The sequence below is a fragment of the Oncorhynchus keta genome, chromosome 35 (genome assembly GCF_023373465.1).
Source record: "Oncorhynchus keta strain PuntledgeMale-10-30-2019 chromosome 35, Oket_V2, whole genome shotgun sequence".
NCBI lineage: Eukaryota > Metazoa > Chordata > Actinopteri > Salmoniformes > Salmonidae > Oncorhynchus > Oncorhynchus keta.
In genome coordinates, this window is record NC_068455.1 from 11797410 (window position 1) to 11825212 (window position 27803).

Consider the following 27803-nt stretch of genomic DNA (forward strand, 5'->3'; position numbering starts at 1 on the left):
CCAATCCAGTCAGCTCCTGAGTAGTTCCCTTCAGTCCACCTATAGCCCTTCAGAAAGATAGATGGAGACACCACCATATCGCAATAATACACGTGTTAGGTACTTATTTCACACATGTGTTAGGTGCTTATTTCACACATGTGTTAGGTACTTATTTCACACGTGTGTTAGGTACTTATTTCACACGTGTGTTAGGTACTTATTTCACACATGTGTTAGGTACTTATTTCACACGTGTGTTAGGTACTTATTTCACACGTGTGTTAGGTACTTATTTCACACGTGTGTTAGGTACTTATTTCACACGTGTGTTAGGTACTTATTTCACACATGTGTTAGGTACTTATTTCACACGTGTGTTAGGTACTTATTTCACACATGTGTTAGGTGCTTATTTCACACGTGTGTTAGGTGCTTATTTCACACATGTGTGTTAGGTACTTATTTCACACATGTGTGTTAGGTACTTATTTCACACATGTGTGTTAGGTACTTATTTCACACATGTGTGTTAGGTACTTATTTCACACATGTGTGTTAGGTGCTTATTTCACACGTGTGTTAGGTACTTATTTCACACATGTGTTAGGTGCTTATTTCACACGTGTGTTAGGTGCTTATTTCACACATGTGTGTTAGGTACTTATTTCACACATGTGTTAGGTGCTTATTTCACACGTGTGTTAGGTGCTTATTTCACACGTGTGTTAGGTGCTTATTTCACACGTGTGTTAGGTGCTTATTTCACACATGTGTTAGGTGCTTATTTCACACATGTGTTAGGTGCTTATTTCACACATGTGTTAGGTGCTTATTTCACACGTGTGTTAGGTGCTTATTTCACACATGTGTTAGGTGCTTATTTCACACGTGTTAGGTGCTTATTTCACACGTGTGTTAGGTGCTTATTTCACACGTGTGTTAGGTGCTTATTTCACACGTGTTAGGTGCTTATTTCACACGTGTGTTAGGTGCTTATTTCACACATGTGTTAGGTGCTTATTTCACACGTGTGTTAGGTGCTTATTTCACACGTGTTAGGTGCTTATTTCACACGTGTGTTAGGTGCTTATTTCACACGTGTGTTAGGTACTTATTTCACACGTGTGTTAGGTGCTTATTTCACACGTGTGTTAGGTGCTTATTTCACACGTGTTAGGTGCTTATTTCACACGTGTGTTAGGTGCTTATTTCACACATGTGTTAGGTGCTTATTTCACACATGTGTTAGGTGCTTATTTCACACGTGTTAGGTGCTTATTTCACATGTGTTAGGTGCTTATTTCACACGTGTGTTAGGTGCTTATTTCACATGTGTTAGGTGCTTATTTCACACGTGTGTTAGGTGCTTATTTCACACGTGTGTTAGGTGCTTATTTCACATGTGTTAGGTACTTATTTCACACATGTGTTAGGTGCTTATTTCACACGTGTTAGGTGCTTATTTCACACGTGTGTTAAGTGCTTATTTCACACGTGTGTTAGGTGCTTATTTCACACGTGTGTTAGGTGCTTATTTCACACGTGTGTTAGGTGCTTATTTCACACGTGTGTTAGGTGCTTATTTCACACGTGTTAGGTGCTTATTTCACACGTGTGTTAGGTGCTTATTTCACACATGTGTTAGGTGCTTATTTCACACGTGTGTTAGGTGCTTATTTCACACGTGTTAGGTGCTTATTTCACACACGTGTGTTAGGTGCTTATTTCACACATGTGTTAGGTGCTTATTTCACACATGTGTTAGGTGCTTATTTCACACATGTGTTAGGTACTTATTTCACACGTGTGTTAGGTGCTTATTTCACACGTGTGTTAGGTGCTTATTTCACATGTGTGTTAGGTGCTTATTTCACACGTGATTTTTTAATGTGTTAGGTGCTTATTTCACATGTGTTAGGTGCTTATTTCACACGTGTGTTAGGTGCTTATTTCACACGTGTGTTAGGTGTTATTTCACATGTGTTAGGTGCTTATTTCACATTGTGTGTTTGCTTATTTCACACGTGTTAGGTGCTTATTTCACACACGTGTGTTAGGTGCTTATTTCACACGTGTGTTAGGTGCTTATTTCACACATGTCTTAGGTGCTTATTTCACACGTGTTAGGTGCTTATTTCACACATTGTCATGTTAGGTGCTTATTTCACAAGTGTTAGGTGCTTATTTCACACATGTGTTAGGTGCTTATTTCACACGTGTGTTAGGTGCTTATTTCACACGTGTGTTAGGTGCTTATTTCACACATGTGTTAGGTGCTTATTTCACACACATGTGTTAGGTGCTTATTTCACATGTGTGTTAGGTGCTTATTTCACACACATGTGCTTGTTTGAATTGGAAATTTATTTTTTCCTTTTCATATCCCAACTCCACCTGAGACACCCACGGAGAGGGTCAGCCAATCTGGTCCCTTCAGCTCTGCTAAAACTGAAGCGGTAGCTAGACTCTCTACGATACGTGTTGCTTTTGGAGTGACATGTTGTGGTGCAACACTACCTGGTGATGTTTTTAATGGGGTATCACAGGGTAAACTGTGCAACATTACATTGTGATGTTTTTAATGGGGTATCACAGGGTAAACTGTGCAACACTACATTGTGATGTTTTTAATGGGGCATCACAAGGTAAACTGTGCAACACTACATTGTCATGTTTTTAATGGGGTATTACAAGGTAAACTGTGCAACACTACATTGTGATGTTTTTAATGGGGCATCACAAGGTAAACTGTGCAACACTACATTGTCATGTTTTTAATGGGGTATTACAAGGTAAACTGTGCAACACTACATTGTCATGTTTTTAATGGGGTATTACAAGGTAAACTGTGCAACACTACATTGTGATGTTTTTAATGGGGTATCACAAGGTAAACTGTGCAACATTACATTGTGATGTTTTTAATGGGGCATCACAAGGTAAACTGTGCAACATTACATTGTGATGTTTTTAATGGGGGATCACAAGGTAAACTGTGCAACATTACATTGTGATGTTTTTAATGGGGCATCACAGGGTAAACTGTGCAACATTACATTGTGATGTTTTTAATGGGGCATCACAAGGTAAACTGTGCAACATTACATTGTGATGTTTTTAATGGGGCATCACAGGGTAAACTGTGCAACACTACATTGTGATGTTTTTAATGGGGCATTACAAGGTAAACTGTGCAACACTACATTGTCATGTTTTTAATGGGGCATCACAAGGTAAACTGTGCAACACTACATTGTGATGTTTTTAATGGGGCATTACAAGGTAAACTGTGCAACACTACATTGTGATGTTTTTAATGGGGCATCACAAAGTAAACTGTGCAACACTACATTGTGATGTTTTTAATGGGGCATCACAAGGTAAACTGTGCAACACTACATTGTGATGTTTTTAATGGGGGATCACAAAGTAAACTGTGCAACACTACATTGTCATGTTTTTAATGGGGGATCACAAAGGTAAACTGTGCAACACTACATTGTGATGTTTTTAATGGGGGATCACAAGGTAAACTGTGCAACACTACATTGTCATGTTTTTAATGGGGGATCACAAAGTAAACTGTGCAACACTACATTGTGATGTTTTTAATGGGGATCACAAGGTAAACTGTGCAACACTACATTGTCATGTTTTTAATGGGGTATTACAAGGTAAACTGTGCAACACTACCTTGTGATGTTTTTAATGGGGCATCACAAGGTAAACTGTGCAACATTACATTGTGATGTTTTTAATGGGGCATCACAAAGTAAACTGTGCAACACTACCTGGTGATGTTTTTAATGGGGCATCACAAGGTAAACTGTGCAACACTACATTGTGATGTTTTTAATGGGGCATCACAAAGTAAACTGTGCAACATTACATTGTGATGTTTTTAATGGGGCATCACAAAGTAAACTGTGCAACATTACATTGTGATGTTTTTAATGGGGCATCACAAAGTAAACTGTGCAACATTACATTGTGATGTTTTTAATGGGGTATTACAAGGTAAACTGTGCAACACTACATTGTGATGTTTTTAATGGGGCATCACAAGGTAAACTGTGCAACACTACATTGTCATGTTTTTAATGGGGTATTACAAGGTAAACTGTGCAACACTACCTGGTGATGTTTTTAATGGGGGATCACAGGGTAAACTGTGCAACATTACATTGTGATGTTTTTAATTGGGGATCACAGGGTAAACTGTGCAACACTACATTGTGATGTTTTTAATGGGGCATCACAAGGTAAACTGTGCAAAATTACATTGTGATGTTTTTAATTGGGGATCACAGGGTAAACTGTGCAACACTACATTGTGATGTTTTTAATGGGGTATTACAAAAGTAAACTGTGCAACACTACCTGGTGATGTTTTTAATGGGGGATCACAGGTAAACTGTGCAACATTACATTGTGATGTTTTTAATGGGGATCACAGGGTAAACTGTGCAACATTATGTTGTGATGTTTTTAATGGGGTATCACAAAGTAAACTGTGCAACACTACATTGTCATGTTTTTAATGGGGCATTACAAGGTAAACTGTGCAACACTACCTGGTGATGTTTTTAATGGGGGATCACAGGGTAAACTGTGCAACATTACATTGTGATGTTTTTAATTGGGGATCACAAGGTAAACTGTGCAACACTACATTGTCATGTTTTTAATGGGGCATCACAAGGGTAAACTGTGCAAAATTACATTGTGATGTTTTTAATTGGGGATCACAGGGTAAACTGTGCAACACTACATTGTGATGTTTTTAATGGGGCATTACAAGGTAAACTGTGCAACACTACCTGTCATGTTTTTAATGGGGGATCACAGGGTAAACTGTGCAACATTACATTGTGATGTTTTTAATTGGGGATCACAGGGTAAACTGTGCAACATTATGTTGTGATGTTTTTAATGGGGTATCACAAGGTAAACTGTGCAACACTACATTGTCATGTTTTTAATGGGGCATCACAAGGTAAACTGTGCAACATTACATTGTCATGTTTTTAATGGGGGATCACAAGGTAAACTGTGCAACACTACATTGTCATGTTTTTAATGGGGGATCACAAGGTAAACTGTGCAACATTACATTGTGATGTTTTTAATGGGGGATCACAAGGTAAACTGTGCAACACTACATTGTGATGTTTTTAATGGGGCATCACAAGGTAAACTGTGCAACACTACATTGTCATGTTTTTAATGGGGCATCACAAGGTAAACTGTGCAACACTACATTGTCATGTTTTTAATGGGGGATCACAAGGTAAACTGTGCAACATTACATTGTCATGTTTTTAATGGGGGATCACAAGGTAAACTGTTCAGCACAATAGTATTATCTCTGCATCATTTCTGGGTGTCTACCCTAGCTTGTCACCGGTATTGGAAAAACTGTGTGTAAAGTGAACACTTGTTTCTCTGTGAGAGAGGTTCTCTATGTACAGTATGTATGCATCCTTCATCTCTTCCTTGAAGTAACCACATATCAGAGATAGGTGCATAGGTGAACACAGTAGGATAGAGGTTAAAGCAGTAGAATAGGTGAACACGGTAGGGTAGAGGATAGGTGAACACGGTAGTATAGAGGTTAAAGCAGTAGGATAGGTGAACACAGTAGGATAGAGGATAGGTGAACACAGTAGCATAGAGGATAAGTGAACACAGTAGGATAGAGGATAGGTGAACACAGTAGGAGAGAGGATAGGTGAACACAGTAGGATAGAGGATAGGTGAACACAGTAGGAGAGAGGATAGGTGAACACAGTAGGAGAGAGGATAGGTGAACACAGTAGGAGAGAGGATAGGTGAACACAGTAGGAGAGAGGATAGGTGAACACAGTAGGAGAGAGGATAGGTGAACACAGTAGGATAGAGGATAGCGGAACACAACACAGTAGGAGAGAGGATAGTAGGATGAACACAGTAGGAGAGAGGATAGGTGAACACAGTAGGAGAGAGGATAGGTGAACACAGTAGGAGAGAGGATAGGTGAACACAGTAGGAGAGAGGATAGGTGAACACAGTAGGAGAGAGGATAGGTGAACACAGTAGGATAGAGGATAGGTGAACACAACACAGTAGGAGAGAGGATAGGTGAACATAGTAGGATAGAGGATAGGTGAACATAGTAGGATAGAGGATAGGTGAACACAGTAGGATAGAGGATAGGTGAACACAGTAGGAGAGAGGATAGGTGAACACAGTAGGAGAGAGGATAGGTGAACACAGTAGGAGAGAGGATAGGTGAACAGGGTAGGAGAGGGATAGGTGAACGTAGTAGGAGAGAGGATAGGTGAACACAGCAGGATAGAGGATAAGTGAACACAGTAGGAGAGAGGATAGGTGAACATAGTAGGAGAGAGGATAGGTGAACACAGTAGGAGAGAGGATAGGTGAACACAGTAGGAGAGAGGATAGGTGAACACAGTAGGAGAGAGGATAGGTGAAGCAGTAGGATAGTGGATAGGTGAACACAGTAGGAGAGAGGATAAGTGAACACAGTAGGAGAGAGGATAGGTGAACGTAGTAGGAGAGAGGATAGGTGAACACAGTAGGAGAGAGGATAGGTGAACACAGTAGGAGAGAGGATAGGTGAACACAGTAGGATAGAGGATAAAGGTGAACACAGTAGGGAGAGAGGATAGGTGAACACAGTAGGAGGATAGAACACAGGATAAGTGAACACAGTAGGAGAGGATAAGTGGATAGGAGAGAGGATGAACACAGTAGGAGAGAGGATAGGTGAACACAGTAGGAGAGAGGATAGGTGAACACAGTAGGAGAGAGGATAGGTGAACATAGTAGGAGAGAGGATAGGTGAACACAGTAGGATAGAGGATAGGTGAACACAGTAGGAGAGAGGATAGGTGAACACAGTAGGAGAGAGGATAGGTGAACACAGTAGGAGAGAGGATAGGTGAACACAGTAGGAGAGAGGATAGGTGAACGTAGTAGGAGAGAGGATAGGTGAACACAGTAGGAGAGAGGATAGGTGAACACAGTAGGAGAGAGGATAGGTGAACACAGTAGGAGAGAGGATAGGTGAACACAGTAGGAGAGAGGATAGCTGAACACAGTAGGAGAGAGGATAGGTGAACACAGTAGGAGAGAGGCTTTGCCACCTTGCTCTCACTTATACAATCATCATACAGATCAGTGGTTTCCTCAAGGAAGGGAAAAAGAAATACAATTGATGTGAAGGATAGAATTGAATCACTCAAACAGGGAGTGGATGACTAAGACCAACACTCTGCACATTAATTGAAGAATAAAACCCTCTAGAAGCAAATTATGTCCCTGCTCTGTTCTGTTCTGTCCTGTTCTGGTCTGTTCTGGTCTGTTCTAGTCTAGTCTGCCCTGTTCTGGTCTGTTCTAGTCTAGTCTGCCCTGTTCTGTCCTGTTCTGGTCTGTTCTGGTCTGTTCTAGTCTAGTCTAGTCTGCCCTGTTCTGGTCTGTTCTGTTCTGTCCTGTTCTGGTCTGTTCTAGTCTAGTCTGCCCTGTTCTGGTCTGTTCTGTTCTGTCCTGTCATGTTCTGTTCTGTTCAGGTCTGTTCTGTCATGTTCTGTATTGTTCTGGTATTTCCTGTTCTGGTCAGGTTTGTCTTGTTTTGTTCTGGTCAGGTCTGTCCTGTTCTGTCATGTTCTGTATTGTTCTTGTATGGTCAGGTCTAGTCAGGTCTGTTCTGTTCTGTTCTGGTCTGGTCTGTTCTGGTCTGGTCACCTCTGTTCTGGTCTGTTCTGTTCTGTCATGTTCTGTATTGTTCTGGTATGGTCAGGTCTAGTCAGGTCTGTTCTGTTCTGTTCTGTTCTGGTCTGGTCTGTTCTGGTCTGGTCACCTCTGTTCTGGTCTGTTCTGTTCTGTCATGTTCTGTATTGTTCTGGTATGGTCAGGTCTAGTCAGGTCTGTCCTGTTCTGTTCTGTCCTGTTCTGTTCTGTTCTGTTCTGGTCTGTTCTGGTCTGGTCTGTCCTGTCCTGTTCTGGTCTGTTCTGGTCTGTCCTGTTCTGTTCTGTTCTGTTCTGTCCTGTTCTGTTCTGGTCTGTTCTGTCTGTTCTGTCCTGTTCTGTTCTGGTCTGTTCTGGTCTGGTCTGTTCTGGTTAGGTCTGTCCTGTGAGCTTATACCGCCATCTGCTGTTGACTATAATATACTACACTTTTCCCATCCCTCCAAAACTTGGCAGTAGGCATGAATGGGGCTTCCTCTCCTCATCTCCTTTCCTTCATGTGCATTCAGTACAGATCATTTAACAATTTGATCCATGAATAGCAATTTCTATCTGTAGTGGTCAAGGAATGACGTGTCATCAGCAGTGGTGTAAAGTACTTGAGTAAAAATACTTTAAAGTACTACTTAATTAATTAGTTTTTGGGGGGTATCTGTACTTTACTATTTATATTTATGGCAACTTTTACTTTTACTTCAATACATTCCTCAAGAAAATAATGTACTTTTTATTACATGTATTTTCCCTGACATCCAGAAGTTTTACAGGAAAATGGTCCAATTATCAGGAGAACATCCCTGGTCGTCCCTACTGCCTCTGATCTGGCAGACTCACTAAACAGAGAACATCCCTGGTCGTCCCTACTGCCTCTGATCTGGCAGACTCACTAAACAGAGAACATCCCTGGTCGTCCCTACTGCCTCTGATCTGGCACACTCACTAAACAGAGAACATCCCTGGTCGTCCCTACTGCCTCTGATCTGGCAGACTCACTAAACAGAGAACATCCCTGGTCGTCCCTACTGCCTCTGATCTGGCAGACTCACTAAACAGAGAACATCCCTGGTCATCCCTACTGCCTCTGATCTGGCAGACTCACTAAACAGAGAACATCCCTGGTCGTCCCTACTGCCTCTGATCTGGCAGACTCACTAAACAGAGAACATCCCTGGTCGTCCCTACTGCCTCTGATCTGGCAGACTCACTAAACACAAATGCTTGGTTTGTAAATGATGTCTGAGTGTTGGAGTGTGCCCCTGGCTGTTTGTAAATGATGTCTGAGTGTTGGAGTGTGACCCTGGCTGTTTGTAAATGATGTCTGAGTGTTGGAGTGTGACCCTGGCTGTTTGTAAATGATGTCTGAGTGTTGGAGTGTGCCCCTGGCTGTTTGTAAATGATGTCTGAGTGTTGGAGTGTGACCCTGGCTGTTTGTAAATGATGTCTGAGTGTTGGAGTGTGCCCCTGGCTGTTTGTAAATGATGTCTGAGTGTTGGAGTGTGACCCTGGCTGTTTGTAAATGATGTCTGAGTGTTGGAGTGTGACCCTGGCTGTTTGTAAATGATGTCTGAGTGTTGGAGTGTGACCCTGGCTGTTTGTAAATGATGTCTGAGTGTTGGAGTGTGACCCTGGCTGTTTGTAAATGATGTCTGAGTGTTGGAGTGTGCCCCTGGCTGTTTGTAAATGATGTCTGAGTGTTGGAGTGTGCCCCTGGCTGTTTGTAAATGATGTCTGAGTGTTGGAGTGTGCCCCTTCCTATCCGTAAATAAATAACAACAAGAAGATGGTGCCGTCTGGTTAATATAAGGTAGTTGAACTGATTTATACTTTTACTTTTGCTGCTATACATTTTAGCATTTCCATTTACTTTTACTTAAGTATATTTAAAAACAAATACTTTTAGACTTTTACTCAAGTAGTATTTTACTGGGTGACTTTCACTTTTACTTGAGTCATTTTCTATTAAGGTGTCTTTACTTTTACACAAGTATGACAACTGAGTTCTTTTTCCACCACTGGTAGTGAGAGGGACATGAAAAAATAGAAGTTACAGCTGACATAATTTTTGTTGTCTCTTAAACAATAGAGTAGCACAAATCTTTGGTAATATTCTTAGTTTTTTTGGTAACCATCGGGATAATAATATGTTATTCTAACACAGGAGACTAATAAATGTATTAACTATCTAATAAAAGGCATGTTGTACCAATTTGATTGATCAGTTGAAAAATACTGAACAGAAATCACAGACTGTGGCTTTAATGCGAGGCCATGACGTCAGAAGCAGTCTCCAAGGAATAACGGAGCAGAGCACAGGGGTACCCTACCTTGGAACGGACGAGTCAATACTGCTGCATGGGATTCATCGCAACATTGCAGATCAAGATTCTTCATCTCCGTGATGAGACAATACACCACGGCCCGGGCCATGGCCAGTCGGGGAGGCTCGTGCGTGTCCTGCTGCCATGTTTGCGTTTTCGCATTTACTGCATTTCTCATTATGGCTGAGCGGACTGCGCGTAAGTATCACTGCCTAAACACACACGCACATCCCTCCAGTGATGGAGATAGGCCTGTATTCTCTCACCACACCTAGGCTACGATCATAACAGTACAGTGTCATACCAGGGGGGGTTGCATGACGGTTTCATTGATATTTCCCAAAGTCTTTTATTTTTTATCTGCATTTTCAGATGCATTACAATCTTTATAGGTGCGTGTATTGCTTGTGTCGATGTAGGTGTTAAGGTGTTGTGAAAACTTGTAGCAGCGAACAACATTTCTGCTGTAGCTAAAGTCATGCTCATAGAAAAGTGGCGCATTTCTGTCATATTCGAGCGCCTTTTTCTGTATGCCATAAATGGATTGGGGAATGGGCGGACCCTACTCTCCCCAACTGGTCGGGCTGCTCCGGCAGATGGTTAATATTACTGGGACAGGGAGAGGGGGGGAGTGGAGTGGAGAGGAAAGGGAGAGGCGGACATAGAGCACCGCATCGTTCAGTAAGTGGTTCTGTAGAGGCAGGAGGCGCGTGCATTTTGTAGCCTATTAGAGATAAGGGACAGCAGCAGCATCACCCAGGCCCTACCCTGTCCTCAGCCTATAGTCATGATAGAGGTCACACACACACACACACACACACACACACACACACACACACACACACACACACACACACACACACACACACACACACACACACACACACACACACACACACACACACACACACACACACACACACACACAGATGTTGAAACTGCCCTCACTGTTCTACTGCTTATCACACTTGCCGTTTGGGAAAATACATTACACATTCGTTAGATAATTACATATTGATTACGTTTTAATTAGCCTTCTCTGTGTCTTGGGTGTTATGGACAATTTGGTACCAGGTGTGTCCTGTTTGGTACCAGGTGTGTCCAGTTTGGTACCAGTTGTGTCCAGTTTGGTACCAGGTGTGTCCAGTTTGGTACCAGGTGTGTCCTGTTTGGTACCAGGTGTGTCCTGTTTGGTACCAGGTGTGTCCAGTGTTTTATGTTGACCTAAGTACCAACCATCATTGTCACATTATGTAAAGACCAGCTTCCAGTACACTAGAAAATACAGTATGTGTATTATCTCCAATGATCTACCTGTGTGTGTGTTTGTCCACAGTGATCTACTGTTTTGTGTACTACCTGTGGGTGGGGCATAACTACTGCTACGCCCACTGGGCGGGGCTTACGGCCTTGTTCCTCCTCCCTGGGTGGGGCCCCCAGTTGCTCAGTTGGCTGTGGTACCAGGCGGATGGACGAATACGTAGCAAAGACCTCAAATGGACTCACATCCTGCACCTGGGCATCTTTAGAAGGTAACGTACCCGTGTTGGTACCCTCTTTGGCGATAGAGGTCCGGGGTTAGAGGTCAACGCTGAAACGAGAACACTGTGTTGTGTTCTAGGTTATGGGAGACTATGACATCCGCAAGAGAGGATCAGTGCAGTGAGATAATGCAGCAGGCTGACGTTTCAGCTCTCCGCCTGTTGGAGGCGCTGGTGGTCACTCTGCCACAGACCGTACTGCAGACCTACGTCCTCATCTGTACAGATGTAGGACTATCTTCACCAGGTATGTGTCTCTGTGTGTTTGTGTTGTTTTTGTTTTAGGTGGTAGATCAGCTTAAATATCACAGATATATTGTAGCTTCCATCAATGTACAGTTGAAGTCAGAAGTTTACATACATTTAGGTTGAAGTCATTAAAACTCGTTTTTCAACCACTCCACACATTTCTTGTTAACAAACTATAGTTTTGGCAAGTCGGCTATAGGACATCTACTTTGTGCATGGCACAAGTCATTTTCCCAACAATTGCTTACAGACAGATTATTTCACTTCATTATTTCAATTCCAGTGGGTCAGACGTTTACATACACTAAGTTGACTGTGCCTTTAAACAGTTTGTAAAATTCCAGAAAATTATGTCATGGCTTTAGAAGCTTCTGATAAGCTAATTGACATAATTTGAGTCAATTGGAGGTGTACCTGTGGATGTATTTCAAGGCCTACCTTCCAACTCAGTGCCTCTTTGCTTGACATCATGTGAAAATCAAAAGAAATCAGCCAAGACCTTAGAAAATCATTTGTAGACCTCCACAAGTCTGGTTGATCCTTGGGAACAATTTCCAGACGCCTGAAGGTACCACGTTCACCTGTACAAACAATAGTACGCAAGTATAAACACCATGGGACCATGCAGCCATCATACCGCTCAGGAAGGAGACGCGTTCTGTCTCCTAGAGATGAACGCACTTTGGTGTGAAAAGTGCAAATCAATCCCAGACAACAGCAAAGGGCCTTGTGAAGATGCTGGCGGAAACAGGTACAAAAGTATTACATCCACAGTAAAACAAGTCCTATATCGACATAACCTGAAAGGCCGCTCAGCAAGGAAGAAGCCACTGATCTAAAACCGCCATAAAAAAGCCAGACTATGGTTTGCAACTGCACATGGGGACAAAGATCGTACTTTTTGGAGAAATGTCCTCTGGTCTGATGATTCAAAAATAGAACTGTTTGGCCATAATGACCAACGTTATGTTTGGAGGAAAAAGAGGGAGGTTTGCAAGCCGAAGAACACCATCCCAACCGTGAAGCACAGGGGTGGCAGCATCATGTTGTGGGGGTGCTTTGCTGCAGGGGGGACTGGTGCACTTCACAAAATAGATGGCATCATGAGGACGGAAAATTACGTGGACATATTAAAGCAACATCTCAAGACGTCAGTCAGGAAGTTGAAGCTTGGTTGTAAAATGGTTCTTCCAAATGGACAATGACCCCAAGCACACTTCCAAAGTTGTGGCAAAAATGGCTTAAGGACAACAAAGTCAAGGTATTGGAGTGGCCATCACAAAGCCCTGACCTCAATCCTTTAGAAAATTTGTGTGCAGAACTGAAAAAGCGTGTGCGAGCAAGAAGGCCTACAAACCTGACTCAGTTACACCATCTCTGTCAGGAGGAATGGGCCAAAATTCACCCAACTTATTGTGGAAGGCTACCCGAAGTGTTTGATCCAAGTTAAACAATTTAAAGGCAATGCTACCGAATACTAATTGAGTGTATGTAAACTTCTGACCCACTGAGAATGTGATGAAAGAAGTAAAAGTTTAAATAAATAATTCTCTCTACTATTTTTCTGACATTTCACATTCTTAAAATAAAGTGGTGATCCTAACTGACCTAAGACAGGGAATTTGTACTAGGATTAAATGTCAGTAATTGTGAAAAACTGAGTTTAAATGTATTTGGCTAAGGTGTATGTGTAATGAACTTCGTCTGTTGTTTGTAGAGAGTCAGACCGAAATGCAGCGTGTAGGTTACTCATGACTTTTAATGAAGAATAATGCGGTACATGAAATAACTGAAAATACAAAAACAACAAACGAGTGAAACTAATACAGCCTATCTGGTGACTAACACTAAGACAGGTACAATCACCCTACGGTTCCCAATCCGAGACAACGAGAATCAGCTGACTCCAATTAGGAATCGCCTCAGGCAGCCAAGCCTAACTAGACACACCCCTAATAATACACACTCCCAATTAATACAAACCCCAATACGAAATACAACATATAAACCCATGTCACACCCTGGCCTACCCAAACATATAACAAAAACACAAGATACAATGACCATGACAGAACCCCCCTAAGGTGCGGACTCCGGGACGCACCTCAAGGAAGGGAGGGTCCGGGTGGGCGTCTGTCCATGGTGGCGGTTCTGGCTTTGGTGTGGACCCCACTCCATAAATGTCCTAGTTCCTCCCCTTCGCGTCCTAGGATAATCCACCTTCTCCGCCGACCATGGCCTAATAGTCCTCACCCTGATCCCCACATAACTGAGGGGCAGCTCGGGACCGAGGGGCAGCTCGGGACCGAGGGGCAGCTCGGGACCGAGGGGCAGCTCGGGACCGAGGGGCAGCTCGGGACAGAGGGGCAGCTCGGGACAGAGGGGCAGCTCGGGACAGAGGGGCAGCTCGGGATAGAGGGGCAGCTCAGGACAGCAGGGCAGCTCAGGACAGCAGGGCAGCTCAGGACAGAGGGGCAGCCCGGGACAGAGGAGCAGCCCAGTACTGAGGGGAAGCCCGGTACTGAGAGGGAGCCCAGTACAGAGAGGAAGCCTAGTACTGAAAGGAAGCTCAGTACTGAGAGGAAGCTCAGTACTGAGAGGAAGCTCAGGCAGGTAGTAGGCTCCGGTAAATCCTGGCTGGCTGGTGGACCTGGATGATTCAGGTTGTCTGGCCGATCTAGAAGATCTAGGTTGACGGGCAGATCTGGAAGAGACTGGTTGTCGGGCAGATCTGGAAGAGACTGGTTGTCGGGCAGATCTGGAAGAGACTGGTTGTCGGGCAGATCTGGAAGAGACTGGTTGTCTGGTGGCGCTGGGAGGACTGGCGGCGCTGGGCAGACTGGCGGCACTGGCGGCGCTGGGCAGACTGGCGGTACTGGCGGCGCTGGGCAGACTGGGAGCACTGGCGGCGCTGGGCAGACTGGGAGCACTGGCGGCGCTGGGCAGACTGGGAGCCCTGGCGGCGCTGGGCAGACTGGGAGCCCTGGCGGCGCTGGGTAGACTGGCACTTCTGGCGGATCCTGGCAGACTGGCACTTCTGGTGGATCCTGGCAGACTGGTGACGCTGGGCCGACTGGCGGCGCTGGGCAGACAGGAGACTCCGGCAGCGCAGGAGAGGAGAAAAGCTCTGGCTGCGCTAAACAGGCGAGGCGCACTGGACGCGCTGGGCCGACTGGGAGCACTGGCGGCGCTGGACAGACAGGAGACTCCGGCAGCGCAGGAGAGGAGAAAAGCTCTGGTTGCGCTGAACAAGCGGGAGACTCCGGCAGCGCAGGAGGGGAGAAAAGCACTGGCTGCGCTGAACAGGCGAGGCGCACTGGAGGCCTGGTGCGTGGTGCTGGAACTGGTGGTACTGGCGCGAGGACACGCACAGGAAGCCTGGTGCGGGGAGCTGCTACCGGAGGACTTGTGTGTAGAGGTGGCTCTGGATAGACCGGACCGTGCAGGCGCACTGGAGCTCTAGAGCACCGAGCCTGCCCAAGCTTACCTGGCTCGATGCCCACTCTAGCCCGGCCAATAGGAAGGGCTGGTATGTGTCGCAGCTGGCTCTGCACCCGATCTGGAAACACCGTGCGCTCCATAGCATAACACGGTGCCTGCCCGGTCTCTCTAGCCCAACGGTGAGCACAGGGAGTATGCGCAGGTTTCCTACCTGGCATAACTATTCTCCCTTTTAGCCCCCCCCCCCCCAATATTTTTTGGGGGGTGACTTTCCGGTTTCCAACTGCGTCGCCGTGCTGCCTCCTCATACATGCGCCTCTCCGCTTTAGCTGCCTCTATTTCCTCCTTGGGATGGCGATATTCTCCCGGCTGCTCCCAGGGTCCTTGACCGTCTAATTCCTCCTCCCATGTCCAAATCTCCAAATGATGCATTCTCTCCCATTGCAACTGCTCTTTGCGATTAACAGGGAGAGTAGGCTCAGGTCTGTTTCCTGACTCAGCCACTCTCTCTCTGCGCTTTCCCCTGTTACCTTCAGTTTTCGCTCTGTATAGCAATGCTTTCCTTCTCGATTCCATACGTGTATAGCCCTCTTCGCATTGCTGTAGGGAATCCCAGGCGGGCTCCTGCACTCGCTCTGGGTCTGCCGCCCACCTGTCGATTTCTTCCCATGTATAATCCCTGCTTCTGTTGTCCATAACGTCCTCCTTTAGATCCTGCCAGTTCACACGCTGCTCGGTCTGTGAATGGTGGGTGATTCTGTAATGAACTTTGTCTGTTGTTTGTGGAGAGTCAGACCGAAATGCAGCGTGTAGGTTACTCATGACTTTTAATGAAGAATAATGCGGTACATGAAATAACTGAAAATACAAAAACAACAAACGAGTGACACTAATACAGCCTATCTGGTGACTAACACTAAGACAGGTACAATCACCCACGAAATACAACGCGCACTCAGGCTGCCTAAATACGGTTCCCAATCCGAGACAACGAGAATCAGCTGACTCCAATTAGGAATCGCCTCAGGCAGCCAAGCCTAACTAGACACACCCCTAATAATACACACTCCCAATTAATACAAACCCCAATACGAAATACAACATATAAACCCATGTCACACCCTGGCCTACCCAAACATATAACAAAAACACAAGATACAATGACCAAGGCGTGACAGTATGTAAACTTCCGACTTCAACTATAGGTACCCAGCTTCAGCGAGTTTTACAATTTGTTGCGTCATTTCTAATCACCCATATATTTTTTTCTAAATATAAATATACAGTGCCTTTGGAAAGTATTCAGACGCCTTGACTTTTTCCACATTTTGTTACGTTACAGACTTATTCTAAAATGGATTAAATAAAATATGTTCCTCATCAATTTACACACAATACCCCATAATGACAAAGATAAAATCGTATTTTAGAAATTTTTGCTAATTTATTAAAAGTAAAAAACTGAAATATAACATTTACATTACTATTCAGACCCTTTACTCAGTACTTTGTTGAAGCACCTTTGGCAGCTATTGCAGCCTCAAGTCTTCTTGGGTGTGACGCTACAAGCTTGGCACACCTGTATTTGTGGAGTTTCTCCCATTCTTTATCAGGAAGATCCTCTCAAGCTCTGTCAGGTTGGATGGGGAGCGTCGCTGCACAGCTATTTTCAGGTCTCTCCAGGGATATTCAATCAGGTTTAAGTGGCTGAGCCACTCAAGGACATTCAGAGACTTTTCCCGAAGTCACTCCTGCGTTGTCTTGGCTGTGTGCTTAGGGTTGTTGTTCTGTTGGAAGGTGAACCTTCATCCCAGTCTGAGGGTCCTGAGAGCTCTAGAGCAGGTTTTCATCAAGGATCTCTCTGTACTTTGCTCCGTTCATCTTTGCCTCGGTTCTGACTGGTCTCCCAGTCCCTGCCGCTGAAAACCATCCCTAGACCCTGCCGCTGAAAAACATCCCCACAGCATGATTCTGCCACCACCATGCTTCACCATAGGGATGGTGCCAGGTTTCCTTCAGACGTGACGCTTGGCATTCAGGCCAAAGAGTTCAATCTTGGATTCATCAGACCAGAGAATCTTGTTTCTCATGGTCTGAAAGTCTTTAGGTGCCGTTTGGCAAACTCCAAGCGGGCTGTTATGTGCCTTTTACTGAGGAGTGGCTTCTGTCTGGCCACTCTACCCGTAAAGGCCTGATTGGTGGAGTGCTGCAGAGATGGTTGTCCTTCTCCCTTCTCTAGAGAGGAACTCTAGAGCTCTGTCAGAGTGACCATCGGGTTCTTGGTCACCTCCCTGACCAATGCTCTTCTCTCCCGGTTGCTCAGTTTGGCCGGGCGGCCAGCTCTAGGAAGAGTCTTGGTGGTTCCAAGCTTCTTCCATTTAAGAATGATGGAGGCCACAGTGTTTTTGGGGACCTTCAATGCTGAAAAAAATGTTGGTACCCTGCCTCAGATCTGTGCCTCGACACAATCCTGTCAAGGCGCTCTACCCACAAAACACCAGTCTCAACATCAACAGTGAAGAGGTGACACTGGGAAGCTGGCCTTCTAGGCAAAGTTCCTCTGTCCAGTGTCTGGTTTTTTTTTGCCCATCTTAATCTTTTATTTTTATTGGCCAGTCTGAGATATGGCTTTCTCTTTGCAATTCTGCCTTGAAGGCCAGCATCCCGGAGTTGCCTCTTCACTGTTTATGTTGACTGGGGTTTTGCGGGTACTATTTAATGAAGCTGCCAGTTGAGGACTTGTGAGGTGTCTGTTTCTCAAACTAGACACTCTAATGCACCCTCTTGCTCAGTTGTGCACCGGGGCCTCCAAATCCTCTTTATCCTGGTTCGTGCCAGTTCTGTGAAGGGAGTAGTACACAGCGTTATACAAGATCTTCAGGTTCTTGGCAATTTCTCGCATGGAATAGCCTTAATTTCCCAGAACAAGAATAGACTGATGAGTTTCAGAAGAAAGGTCTTTGATTCTGGCCATTTTGAGCCTGTAATCAAACCCACAAATGCTGATGCTCCAGATACCCAACTAGTCTAAAGAAGGCCAGTTTTATTGCTTCTTTAAATAGAACAATAGTTTTCAGCTGTGCTAACATAATTTCAAAATGGTTTTCTAATGATCAGTTATCCTTTTAAAATTATAAACTTGGATTAGCTAAACACAACATGCCATTGGAACATAGGAGTGATGGTTGCTGATAATGGGCCTCTGTACGCATATATATGTAGATATTCCATAAAAGATCTGCCATTTCCAGCTACAATAGTAATTTACCACATTAACAATCTTTACCCTGTATTTCTGATCAATTTGATGTTATTTTAATGTACAAAAAATGTGCTTTTCTTTCAAAAACAAGGACATTTCTAAGTGACCCCAAACTTTTGAACGGTAGTGTATATTCTCAGTATAACTTAGTTGTCTTTTGTTTGTTTTTAATCCTTCAGCTACCACCATCCCTTCCATCTATCTATCTCCGAAGACCATCCTCTGTGTTTGATACAATCTCCTTACAGAGTATTCATGTTCTCGTTCTCTCTCTCCCTCCCTCCCTCCCTCCCCCTCCCTCTCCTCCCTCCCTCCCTCCCTCCCCTCTCCTCCCCCTCCCTCCCTCCCTCCCTCCCTCCCTCCCCCTCCCTCCCTCCCTCCCTCCCCCTCCCTCCCTCCCTCCCTCCCTCCCTCCCTCCCTCCCTCCCTCCCTCTCCCTCCCTCCCTCCCTCCCTCCCTCCCTCCTCCCTCCCTCCCTCCCTCCCTCCCTCCCTCCCTCCCTCCCTCCCTCCCTCCCTCTCTCCCTCCCTCCCTCCCTCCCTCCCTCCCTCCTCCCTCTCCTCTCCCCTCCCTCCCCCTCCCTCCCCCTCCCTCCCTCCCTCCCTCCCTCCCTCCCTCCCTCCCTCCCTCCCCCTCTCCCCTCTCTCCCTCCCTCCCTCCCTCCCTCCCTCCCTCCCTCTCTCTCCCTCCCTCCCTCCCTCCCTCCCTCCCTCCCTCCCTCCCTCCCTCCCTCCCTCCCTCCCTCCCTCCCTCCCTCTCCCTCCCTCCCTCCCTCCCTCCCTCCCTCCCTCCCTCCTCCCTCCCTCCCTCCCTCCCTCCCTCCCTCCCTCCCTCCCTCCCTCCCTCCCTCTCTCTCTCTCCCTCCCTCCCTCCCTCCCTCCCTCCCTCCCTCCCTCTCTCCCTCCCTCCCTCCCTCCCTCCCTCCCTCCCTCCCTCCCTCCCTCCCTCCCTCCCTCTCCTCTCTCCCTCCCTCTCTCCCTCCCTCCCTCCCTCCCTCCTCCCTCCCCCTCCCCCTCCCTCCCTCCCTCCCTCCCTCCCTCCCTCCCTCTCCTCCCTCCCTCCCTCCCTCCCTCCCTCCCCCTCCCTCCCTCCCTCCCTCCCTCCTCCCTCCCTCCCTCCCTCCCTCCCTCCCTCCCTCTCCCCTCCCTCCCTCCCTCCCTCCCTCCCTCCCTCCCTCCCTCCCTCCCTCTCTCCTCTCCCTCCCTCCCTCCCTCCCTCCCTCCCTCCCTCCCTCTCTCTCTCCCTCTCTCTCTCCTCCCTCCCTCCCTCCCTCCCTCCCTCCCTCCCTCCCTCTCTCCCTCTCCTCCCTCCCTCCCTCCCTCCCTCCCTCCCTCCCCTCCCCCTCCCTCCCTCCCTCTCCTCTCTCCCTCCCTCCCTCCCTCCCTCCCTCCCTCCCTCCCTCCCTCCCTCCCTCCCTCCCTCCCTCCCTCCCTCCCTCCCTCCCTCCCTCCCTCCCTCCCTCCCTCTCTCCCTCCCTCCCTCCCTCTCTCTCTCTCCCCTCCCTCCCTCCCTCTCCTCCCTCCCTCCCTCCCCCTCCCTCCCTCCCTCCCTCCCTCCCTCTCCTCTCTCCAGTCTCAGTATGTTTTGTGTTGTGTCTGCTGTCCCTGGCCTGGGCCTTGGTCTTGTATGCCAGAGCCTGTTCCCTCATCAGACCTGGACATCTCCCCATGTCCCCTGCTGCTATCACCTGTAGACTGCTCTGGAGGGTAGGAGGGTTGCCTGGGCTGGGTGTACTGGGTGTCAGGGCTGGGTGCGTCGGCTAGGCTGGGTGTGTTGGCTGGGCTGGGTGTACTGGGTGTCAGGGCTGGGTGCGTCGGCTGGGCTGGGTGTGTGGGCTGGGCTGGGTGTGTCGGTTGGGCTGGGTGTGTGGGCTGGGCTGGGTGTGTCGGTTGGGCTGGGTGTGTCGGTTGGGCTGGGTGTGTCGGTTGGGCTGGGTGTGTCGATTGGGCTGGGCTGGGTGTGTCGGCTGGGCTGGGTGTGTTGATTGGGCTGGGCTGGGTGTTTCGGTTGGGCTGGGTGTGTGGGCTGGGCTGGGTGTGTCGGCTGGGCTAGGTGTGTCGGTTGGGCTGGGTGTGTGGGCTGGGCTGGGTGTGTCGGTTGGGCTGGGTGTGTCGGTTGGGCTGGGTGTGTCGATTGGGCTGGGCTGGATGTGTCGGTTGGGCTGGGTGTGTCGATTGGGCTGGGTGTGTCGGTTGGGCTGGGTGTGTCGATTGGGCTGGGCTGGGTGTGTCGGCTGGGCTGGGTGTGTGGGCTGGGCTGGGTGTGTGGGCTGGGCTGGGTGTGTCGGCTGGGCTGGGTGTGTGGGCTGGGCTGGGTGTGTGGGCTGGGTGTGTCGGCTGGGCTGGGTGTGTGGGCTGGGTGCGTGGGCTGGGCGTGTGGGCTGGGAGCGTGGCCTGGGCGTGTGGGCTGGGTGTGTCGGCTGGGCTGGGCTGGGTGTGTGGGCTGGTCGTGTGGGCTGGTCGTGTGTGTGTGTGTGTGTGTGTGTGTGTGTGTGTGTGTGTGTGTGTGTGTGTGTGTGTGTGTGTGTGTGTGTGTGATAGTAACATACTTATTGTATTGTGTTTAGGTCAGCATGTTGGGTGCACGTCTCGCCACCCTCGCACTCTTTACACGCCTGTTCCGTCAGTGGGTCCTTGGAGTTATTGGTGAGTGTGTACAGAATATGTGTGTGAAAGTCTTTTATTGTGTGTGTGTGTGTGTGTGTGTGTGTGTGTGTGTGTGTGTGTGTGTGTGTGTGTGTGTGTGTGTGTGTGTGTGTGTGTGTGTGTGTGTGTGTGTGTGTGAGTGTGTGTGTGTGTGTGTGTGAGCATTCAGTGATGTTTGTCCTGCACCCGTGTGTCTCAGGTCTTCACTGGTTGGGTGCTACGTTCTGGTTGGTGTCTCAGCAGAGTGACATCATCAAAACGCCGCTGCGCTGGCACCTGTTCAACCTGGTGCTGGGAGCTGTTCACATCTTCCTCTTCCTCAACGTCAAGGACGGAGCCTCCCGATGCCGCATGGCCGGATTCTACCTGGTGGGTCTCTCTCTCTCTCTCTCCGTGTGTGTGTGTGTGTGTGTGTGTGTGTGTGTGTGTGTGTGTGTGTGTGTGTGTGTGTGTGTGTGTGTGTGTGTGTGTGTGTGTGTGTGTGTGTGTGTGTGTAACTTTCTGCTCTCTCCTGCAGGCCATGTTTATCGAGAACGCTCTTCTTCTGCTGGCAGGTTCCGACTTCTTCAGTGCTGCATCATGGGATACCATGGGTATCCCAACCGCTGTGTTCTGTAGTTTCCTCATTGGTGAGACGCACACACACACACACACACACACACACACAATCACACACACACACACACACACACACACACACACACACACACACACACACACACACACACATACATACATACATACATACATACATACATACATACATACATACATACATACATACATACATGCACACACACACACACACACACACACACACACACACACACACACACACACACACACACACACACACACACACACACACACACACACACACACACACACACACACACACACACACACACACACACACACACACACACACACACACACACACACACACACACACACACACACACACACACACACACACACACACACACACACATACATACATACACACACATTTGTTTCTATCTTAGTAGGGACTTAAAATTAATTTCCATTCAAAATCCTATTTCCCCTAACCATAACCCTAAAGCTAACTCCTAACCCCTTACTCTTACCATAGCCCTAATTCTAACCCTCAACCTAATTCTAATCCTAATTCTAACCCTAAACGTAATTATAATCCTAATTCTAACCCTAAACCTAACACCTAATCTTAAAATACCCTTTGTCCTCATGGAGACATGGGGAATGTACCCACGAGGGGGAATTTTCCTTGTTTTACTATCCTTGCAGGGACTTTGGGGGATTGTAGGTCCCGACAAGGATAGAAGAACCCACCCATACACACTCACCTGTCTCCTCTGTGTCCCCCCAGGTGTGATAGCTCTAGTGCTGTACTACCGGTTCCTCCACCCCAAGTCCTTTGAGATTTTCCAGAGCATACGTAACCATGGAATGGGCGGTGCTTGTGCAGACCGGGGCTCTTCTCTCTCATTGGATGAGAAGAACCATCGCCACGGTCAACTTGTTGGGGGCGGTACTTTGTTGGACCTTCCTGACCAATGGCAGGGCTGGAAGCACCACCACTGGCTGCTCATTCGCCTAGCCCTGAAGACGGGGGATGTGGCTAGAATAAGCTACGCTTATGGCGATGGCGGATTGGCCGGGCTGCTGGGACTGCGGGAAATGGCTCTGCCAAGGTCCCCGGACATTCCGCAACCTTCTCCCATTGTTCCACAACCTACTCCCAACGTTCCACAACCTACTCCCAACGTCCCACAACCTTCTCCCAATGTTCCCCAGGTCAAAGAGGTGGAGGAGGTGAGATGAGCACCCAATTCCATTTCTTCCCAGTTTCCCTGAAGTGTACACTTCACATGTAGTTGTTGTTGTTTTTGGCTGCCTGTGCCATGTTTGGAGGATCAGAACTCCTATATTTTCCAATTAAATCTTCACTCTGAATGTTCTATGTGGTTGAATGTTCTATGTGGTTGAATGTTGTCTCTGGTTGAATGTTCTATGTGGTTGAATGTTCTATGTGGTTGAATGTTGTCTGTGGTTGAATGTTCTATGTGGTTGAATGTTCTATGTGGTTGAATGTTCTATGTGGTTGAATGTTGTCTGTGGTTGAATGTTGTCTGTGGTTGAATGTTCTATGTGGTTGAATGTTGTCTGTGGTTGAATGTTCTATGTGGTTGAATGTTGTCTGTGGTTGAATGTTGTCTGTGGTTGAATGTTGTCTGTGGTTGAATGTTCTATGTGGTTGAATGTTGTCTGTGGTTGAATGTTCTATGTGGTTGAATGTTGTCTGTGGTTGAATGTTCTATGTGGTTGAATGTTGTCTGTGGTTGAATGTTATATGTGGTTGAATGTTGTCGGTGGTTGAATGTTCTATGTGGTTGAATGTTCTATGTGGTTGAATGTTCTATGTGGTTGAATGTTCTATGTGGTTGAATGTTGTCTGTGGTTGAATGTTGTCTGTGGTTGAATGTTGTCTGTGGTTGAATGTTGTCTGTGGTTGAATGTTGTATGTGGTTGAATGTTGTCTGTGGTTGAATGTTGTCTGTGGTTGAATGTTGTCTGTGGTTGAATGTTGTCTGTGGTTGAATGTTCTATGTGGTTGAATGTTGTCTGTGGTTGAATGTTGTCTGTGGTTGAATGTTCTATGTGGTTGAATGTTGTCTGTCTTTAAACAGAGCACTTCTGGGAGTAGGCGTCAAGTTGAGGCTTGATTTACTGTTCTCTACTATAGTTGGATCTTATCCTCTATGTTTGACTCCTGGGACCCGTTAGCTTTCACAAAAATGTCTGTCTTCCTTCCCCTCAGGTGATAAAGGCAGCCCCAGCAAGAGACATCATCAGTGAGGTGAGACAGGCGGTGAGACATGAGGTGAGACCGGTGCTGTCCTCTCCCTCTCCCATCCAGGAGGTCAAGCTGCCTCTGGTGGAGGTCCTAGTTGAGGAGGTCAGAGCCTGCCACCACTCAGAGCCTGCCACCCAGCAGGATGACTCCAGCCCCCCTCCCTCCGATGATCGAGACGACGAAGACTTCCAGAGCGCCGCCTATGGCTCCCCCACACCCTCGTCCCCCAGGCACCCAGACTACCGACACATCGACAGCAACGTGGTCACCTCCAGCACCCAAGGGTCACCTTCCGTGGGGTCACTCGATGTCACACGTGGTTCGTCTCCAGAGAAAAGGTCACCGTCCCTGCTGGTGGGCATGGGAAGCCCCCAGCGGAACTTTAATCCTGCGGAGTCCGGCACCACCTTGTATTTCAGCGCTGACGCAGTCTCCCCGTCCAGCGGCAGCTACCTGGGCTGGGGCTCTGAGCTGTCACCCATCTCCAGCTACCGGAGCCCCTACCGCATCAGGGAGCCCATCTTCACCTCTACACCCAGACAGGAGCCTCGTGCTGGGCCAGAGGAACCAGGCCCTGACCCCTCTACTACCACCACCACCGCCATCACCACCCATGCTAGAAAACAACTGGTCCAGTTTGTAGACCATAGAGATAAATTGATCTAGAGGGGCCAATGGGTGGAGCGAAATGATCAGACCTGGTCAAATACTCTCAAATACATGTTGACGTGTGTTTGATTTAGCTCGACCAATGTGCAGCTGGGTGGCGGAGTTTACACTTTTGGGATTATTTAATTAGTTCCATTGTACCACTGTTCCATTCCAAGCTAAATCAAGCGAGTGTAAAGTATTTGAAAGTATTTTACATTTAAACAATAAGGCCCGAAGGGGGTGTGGTATATGGCCAATATACCACAGCTAAGGGCTGTTCTTATGCACGACGCAGAGCGGAGTGCCTGGATACAGCCCTTAGCCGTGGTATATTGGCCATATACCACAAATCCCCAGAGGTTCCTTATTGCCATTACAAACTGGTTACCAACATAATTAGAGCAGTAAAAATAAGCGTTTTGTCACACCAGAAGTATACGGTCTGATATACCACGTCTGTCAGTCAATCAGCAATCAGGGCTCGAACCACCCAGTTTATAATATTGTATTTGACCCAGATGTAGAGGTTATATAGAACACAATATAAAGAGAGTATTTTAGAAGATACATGACATTAGCCTGGGTGTCAGGCTGGTTCTGCTTTCAACAGTGCTATTACAACTTTGTTATCATGTGAGACAACTGCTTTATTACTAGTCAAGGGCTTGTATTCAGAATTCAGAACCAGCCTGGCCCCCAGGCTAGCCAGATGTGTTTCACACTAAATAACTATAGCATGTCTTGAGAATCCAGTATTATCAGCCAGTATGAGGATGTGAATCCACATGTAACTGATACACACAGACACACTAACATAAGAGATGGAAGTAGTCTTTAATGGAAGTAACAGTGGGATATCCTTTTTCTCTTAGGCCCTGATTCAATCACAGATCAAATCAATTGCATTGTGACTTCATTCAGAATGTTTACACTGTATTCTAATGACATATGAAGTTTCATGTCCACGTTAAATAATGATAATGTCTGTGAAAATAATAACTTGTAAGGATGTGTCGGTTTTAACACGGTTTACACCTGTGATAGTGTCAGCATTCTGAGTGAACCCTCAGTGTGGTTTACCTTGATATGTGATTGATTAAATCAGGGCTATCATAAAGAGTTATGATATTAAATTGTGATTATTAAGGATTGACAGAGAAGAGAGTTTATATATTTGTCTTGATATAATTTGAGACAGTTTGCACTTCTGCGCAAATATGATTTATTGTGATATGAGTGGTTAACCGAAGGTTAGTCAAGAGAGGCTCTGATCACACGTTAAGGTTTAGTATACTTTTATAGGCTTAGTGTGTATACAATATTTATTATTTTATCCAAATGTGATATTTAATCTGAAGGTACCCTAGCAATATAAGGTAATATAAGTTAATAATTTTTATCATGTGAAATTTAAACGAATATTCACACTCTTATTTACGATTAGTTTACAGCTAGTCCCGACATGTCAAGCAGACAATTCAATCTGCTAGGTACTAGCATTACAATATACAGTATATATGAGATTATTCAATTGTGTTCAATTCATTTCGGTCAGTATACAGTAAGTACTGTTTCCAAGTGTTGAATGCATTTGATATGGCAAAGATCTTTATGAACCATTTGTAGGGAGGAATGACTTCTACTTCCTGCGAGACAGGAAGAAGATCCAACTAATCTGAGCTATTGAAGTAGCACCAGAGCAGACTGTATCTATCAGTGTGGAAGTGTCTGAAACAAGCTGCTAGTAATGTTGATGAGCTTCCAGATCCTTTAACCCTACAGCCTGGTCCCATTTCTTTCTCTAGCCCATTCCCTTAGTCCCTAGGGGCTTAGTTCATAGAAGGGTCTAGGGAGAGAAGTAGTGGCAGGCCTATCTAGGGGTTATAGGTCACGTGCTGCTATTGATGTTTGGAGGTCAGTGTTATCAGATTTATTTGTTAATTATTTTACAGTTTATTTTGTTTGATTGTGTTTTATAGTGAGTTCATAACTAACCTTGTCCACAGGCTCAAGAGAGACAGCTGTCTGGGGACCAGATTAGTTCTGAACTATTGTTTTATGCTGTCGCTATAAAGGGAATGTGTTTAGCTAGATGGAACTGAGGAAACGGTAACATTGCACGTACATCCTTATTTTTATACAGCCTGACACAGTGTACAGTAACTAATGATAGATGTGAGTAAATAAAGCACTCACACACATTGCATTAACTAGCTTTTAGAATGTATGTCTGTGCAAAGTTAATATGGTAGCTAATATAACCTACTAATATCAGTATGGACTCTATAATGTATCTTAGTGCACTAACCAGCTTTTAGAACGCTATCTCAAAGCCTTGGCTTGATAATCAAACCGGTCAGTTGATGATAAGCGCTTGCCTTGTACAAACGACAGCATCAGCTGGCTTCCGGGTCTCATTGCCTTACCTGTATGTAATGTTCATCACAATAAATGGAATGGAGAGGGCTTCTATTTTCAGTTTCTTGCGTTTTTATTCTTAGAATTTTTATTTCGGTTACATTTACTGCATGTAATGTGTACGGTAGTGTGATTAATTGTGTTTCGACTAGGTTTTATATCTGTACTTGACAATATGCATTAACAAACATTTTGTTGTTTTTATTATGATTGTTACATCGGGCAAATGTGATGCATCTGATTTTGGCTATAATTTATTCTAATAATACTAGCGGTGGTTAATAACTGTTTTAGTACACCTGAATAAACACTACCATTACCACTATGAAGAGGGCTGCTACTGTTGTTCTAATCTAATAAAGAAATGAAAGAGACAATCTTGATTTTTTTTTTACCTCCCCGGGGTAAATGCCTAGGCTTTAGGCTCAGCAGACTAACATAGTTGTGTGCTATGAAGATGACACCGGTTTAAACCCAGTCAGTCATACATTTTATTATATTACTTTAGCTGTATACAGAACAGAAAGAAGACGGATCATGCTTCGTTAGTTACACTAGTTCCGATTTGGTCGATGGTTTTTGATAAACGCATGCGTCATCGTGTCCTCGGCTACTTTATACAATGACATCGCTTGTTTTGCAGTCACGAGTTGTTCTTGAAATGCGTTTTTTTTTGTTGGTGTGCTGATG

At 46.2% G+C, this 27803-nt stretch overlaps 2 protein-coding genes and 1 long non-coding RNA gene across 4 annotated transcripts in view; all 3 read left to right on the plus strand.

Annotated features, from left to right (window-relative positions):
* The window catches only part of LOC127915849 (protein eva-1 homolog A-like), a 21663-nt gene extending 21590 nt beyond the window's left edge, over window positions 1–73 (plus strand). The window contains exon 4 of the mRNA XM_052496506.1: window positions 1–73. This exon is cut by the window's left edge and continues 819 nt beyond it. The gene's annotated coding sequence lies outside the window, so the exon portion shown is untranslated.
* A 1653-nt stretch (window positions 74–1726) lies between these two features.
* LOC127915850 (uncharacterized) lies at window positions 1727–7279 on the plus strand. Of its 2 annotated transcripts, XR_008092520.1 has the most exons (13): window positions 1727–1747; window positions 2208–2255; window positions 2306–2578; window positions 2628–2676; window positions 2726–2823; window positions 2922–3264; window positions 3462–3510; window positions 4000–4048; window positions 5028–5223; window positions 5273–5863; window positions 6277–6301; window positions 6476–6575; window positions 6851–7279. It is a non-coding gene; the product is annotated as an uncharacterized LOC127915850 (long non-coding RNA). The 2 variants fall into 2 exon arrangements; XR_008092519.1 differs by lacking the exons at window positions 2628–2676; window positions 2726–2823; window positions 6277–6301 and having other exon boundaries at window positions 2306–2627; window positions 5273–5838; window positions 6526–6550; window positions 6751–7279.
* A 2746-nt stretch (window positions 7280–10025) lies between these two features.
* LOC118379776 (XK-related protein 5-like) lies at window positions 10026–27555 on the plus strand. Its single transcript, XM_052496507.1, has 9 exons — window positions 10026–10247; window positions 11386–11581; window positions 11671–11837; window positions 20115–20248; window positions 21109–21187; window positions 21387–21556; window positions 21705–21816; window positions 22557–23002; window positions 24009–27555. The coding sequence occupies exons 1-9, from the start codon at window positions 10130–10132 to the stop codon at window positions 24708–24710; spliced, it is 2124 nt and encodes a 707-aa protein (XP_052352467.1). The 5' UTR covers window positions 10026–10129; the 3' UTR covers window positions 24711–27555.
* Window positions 27556–27803: the final 248 nt, after the last annotated feature.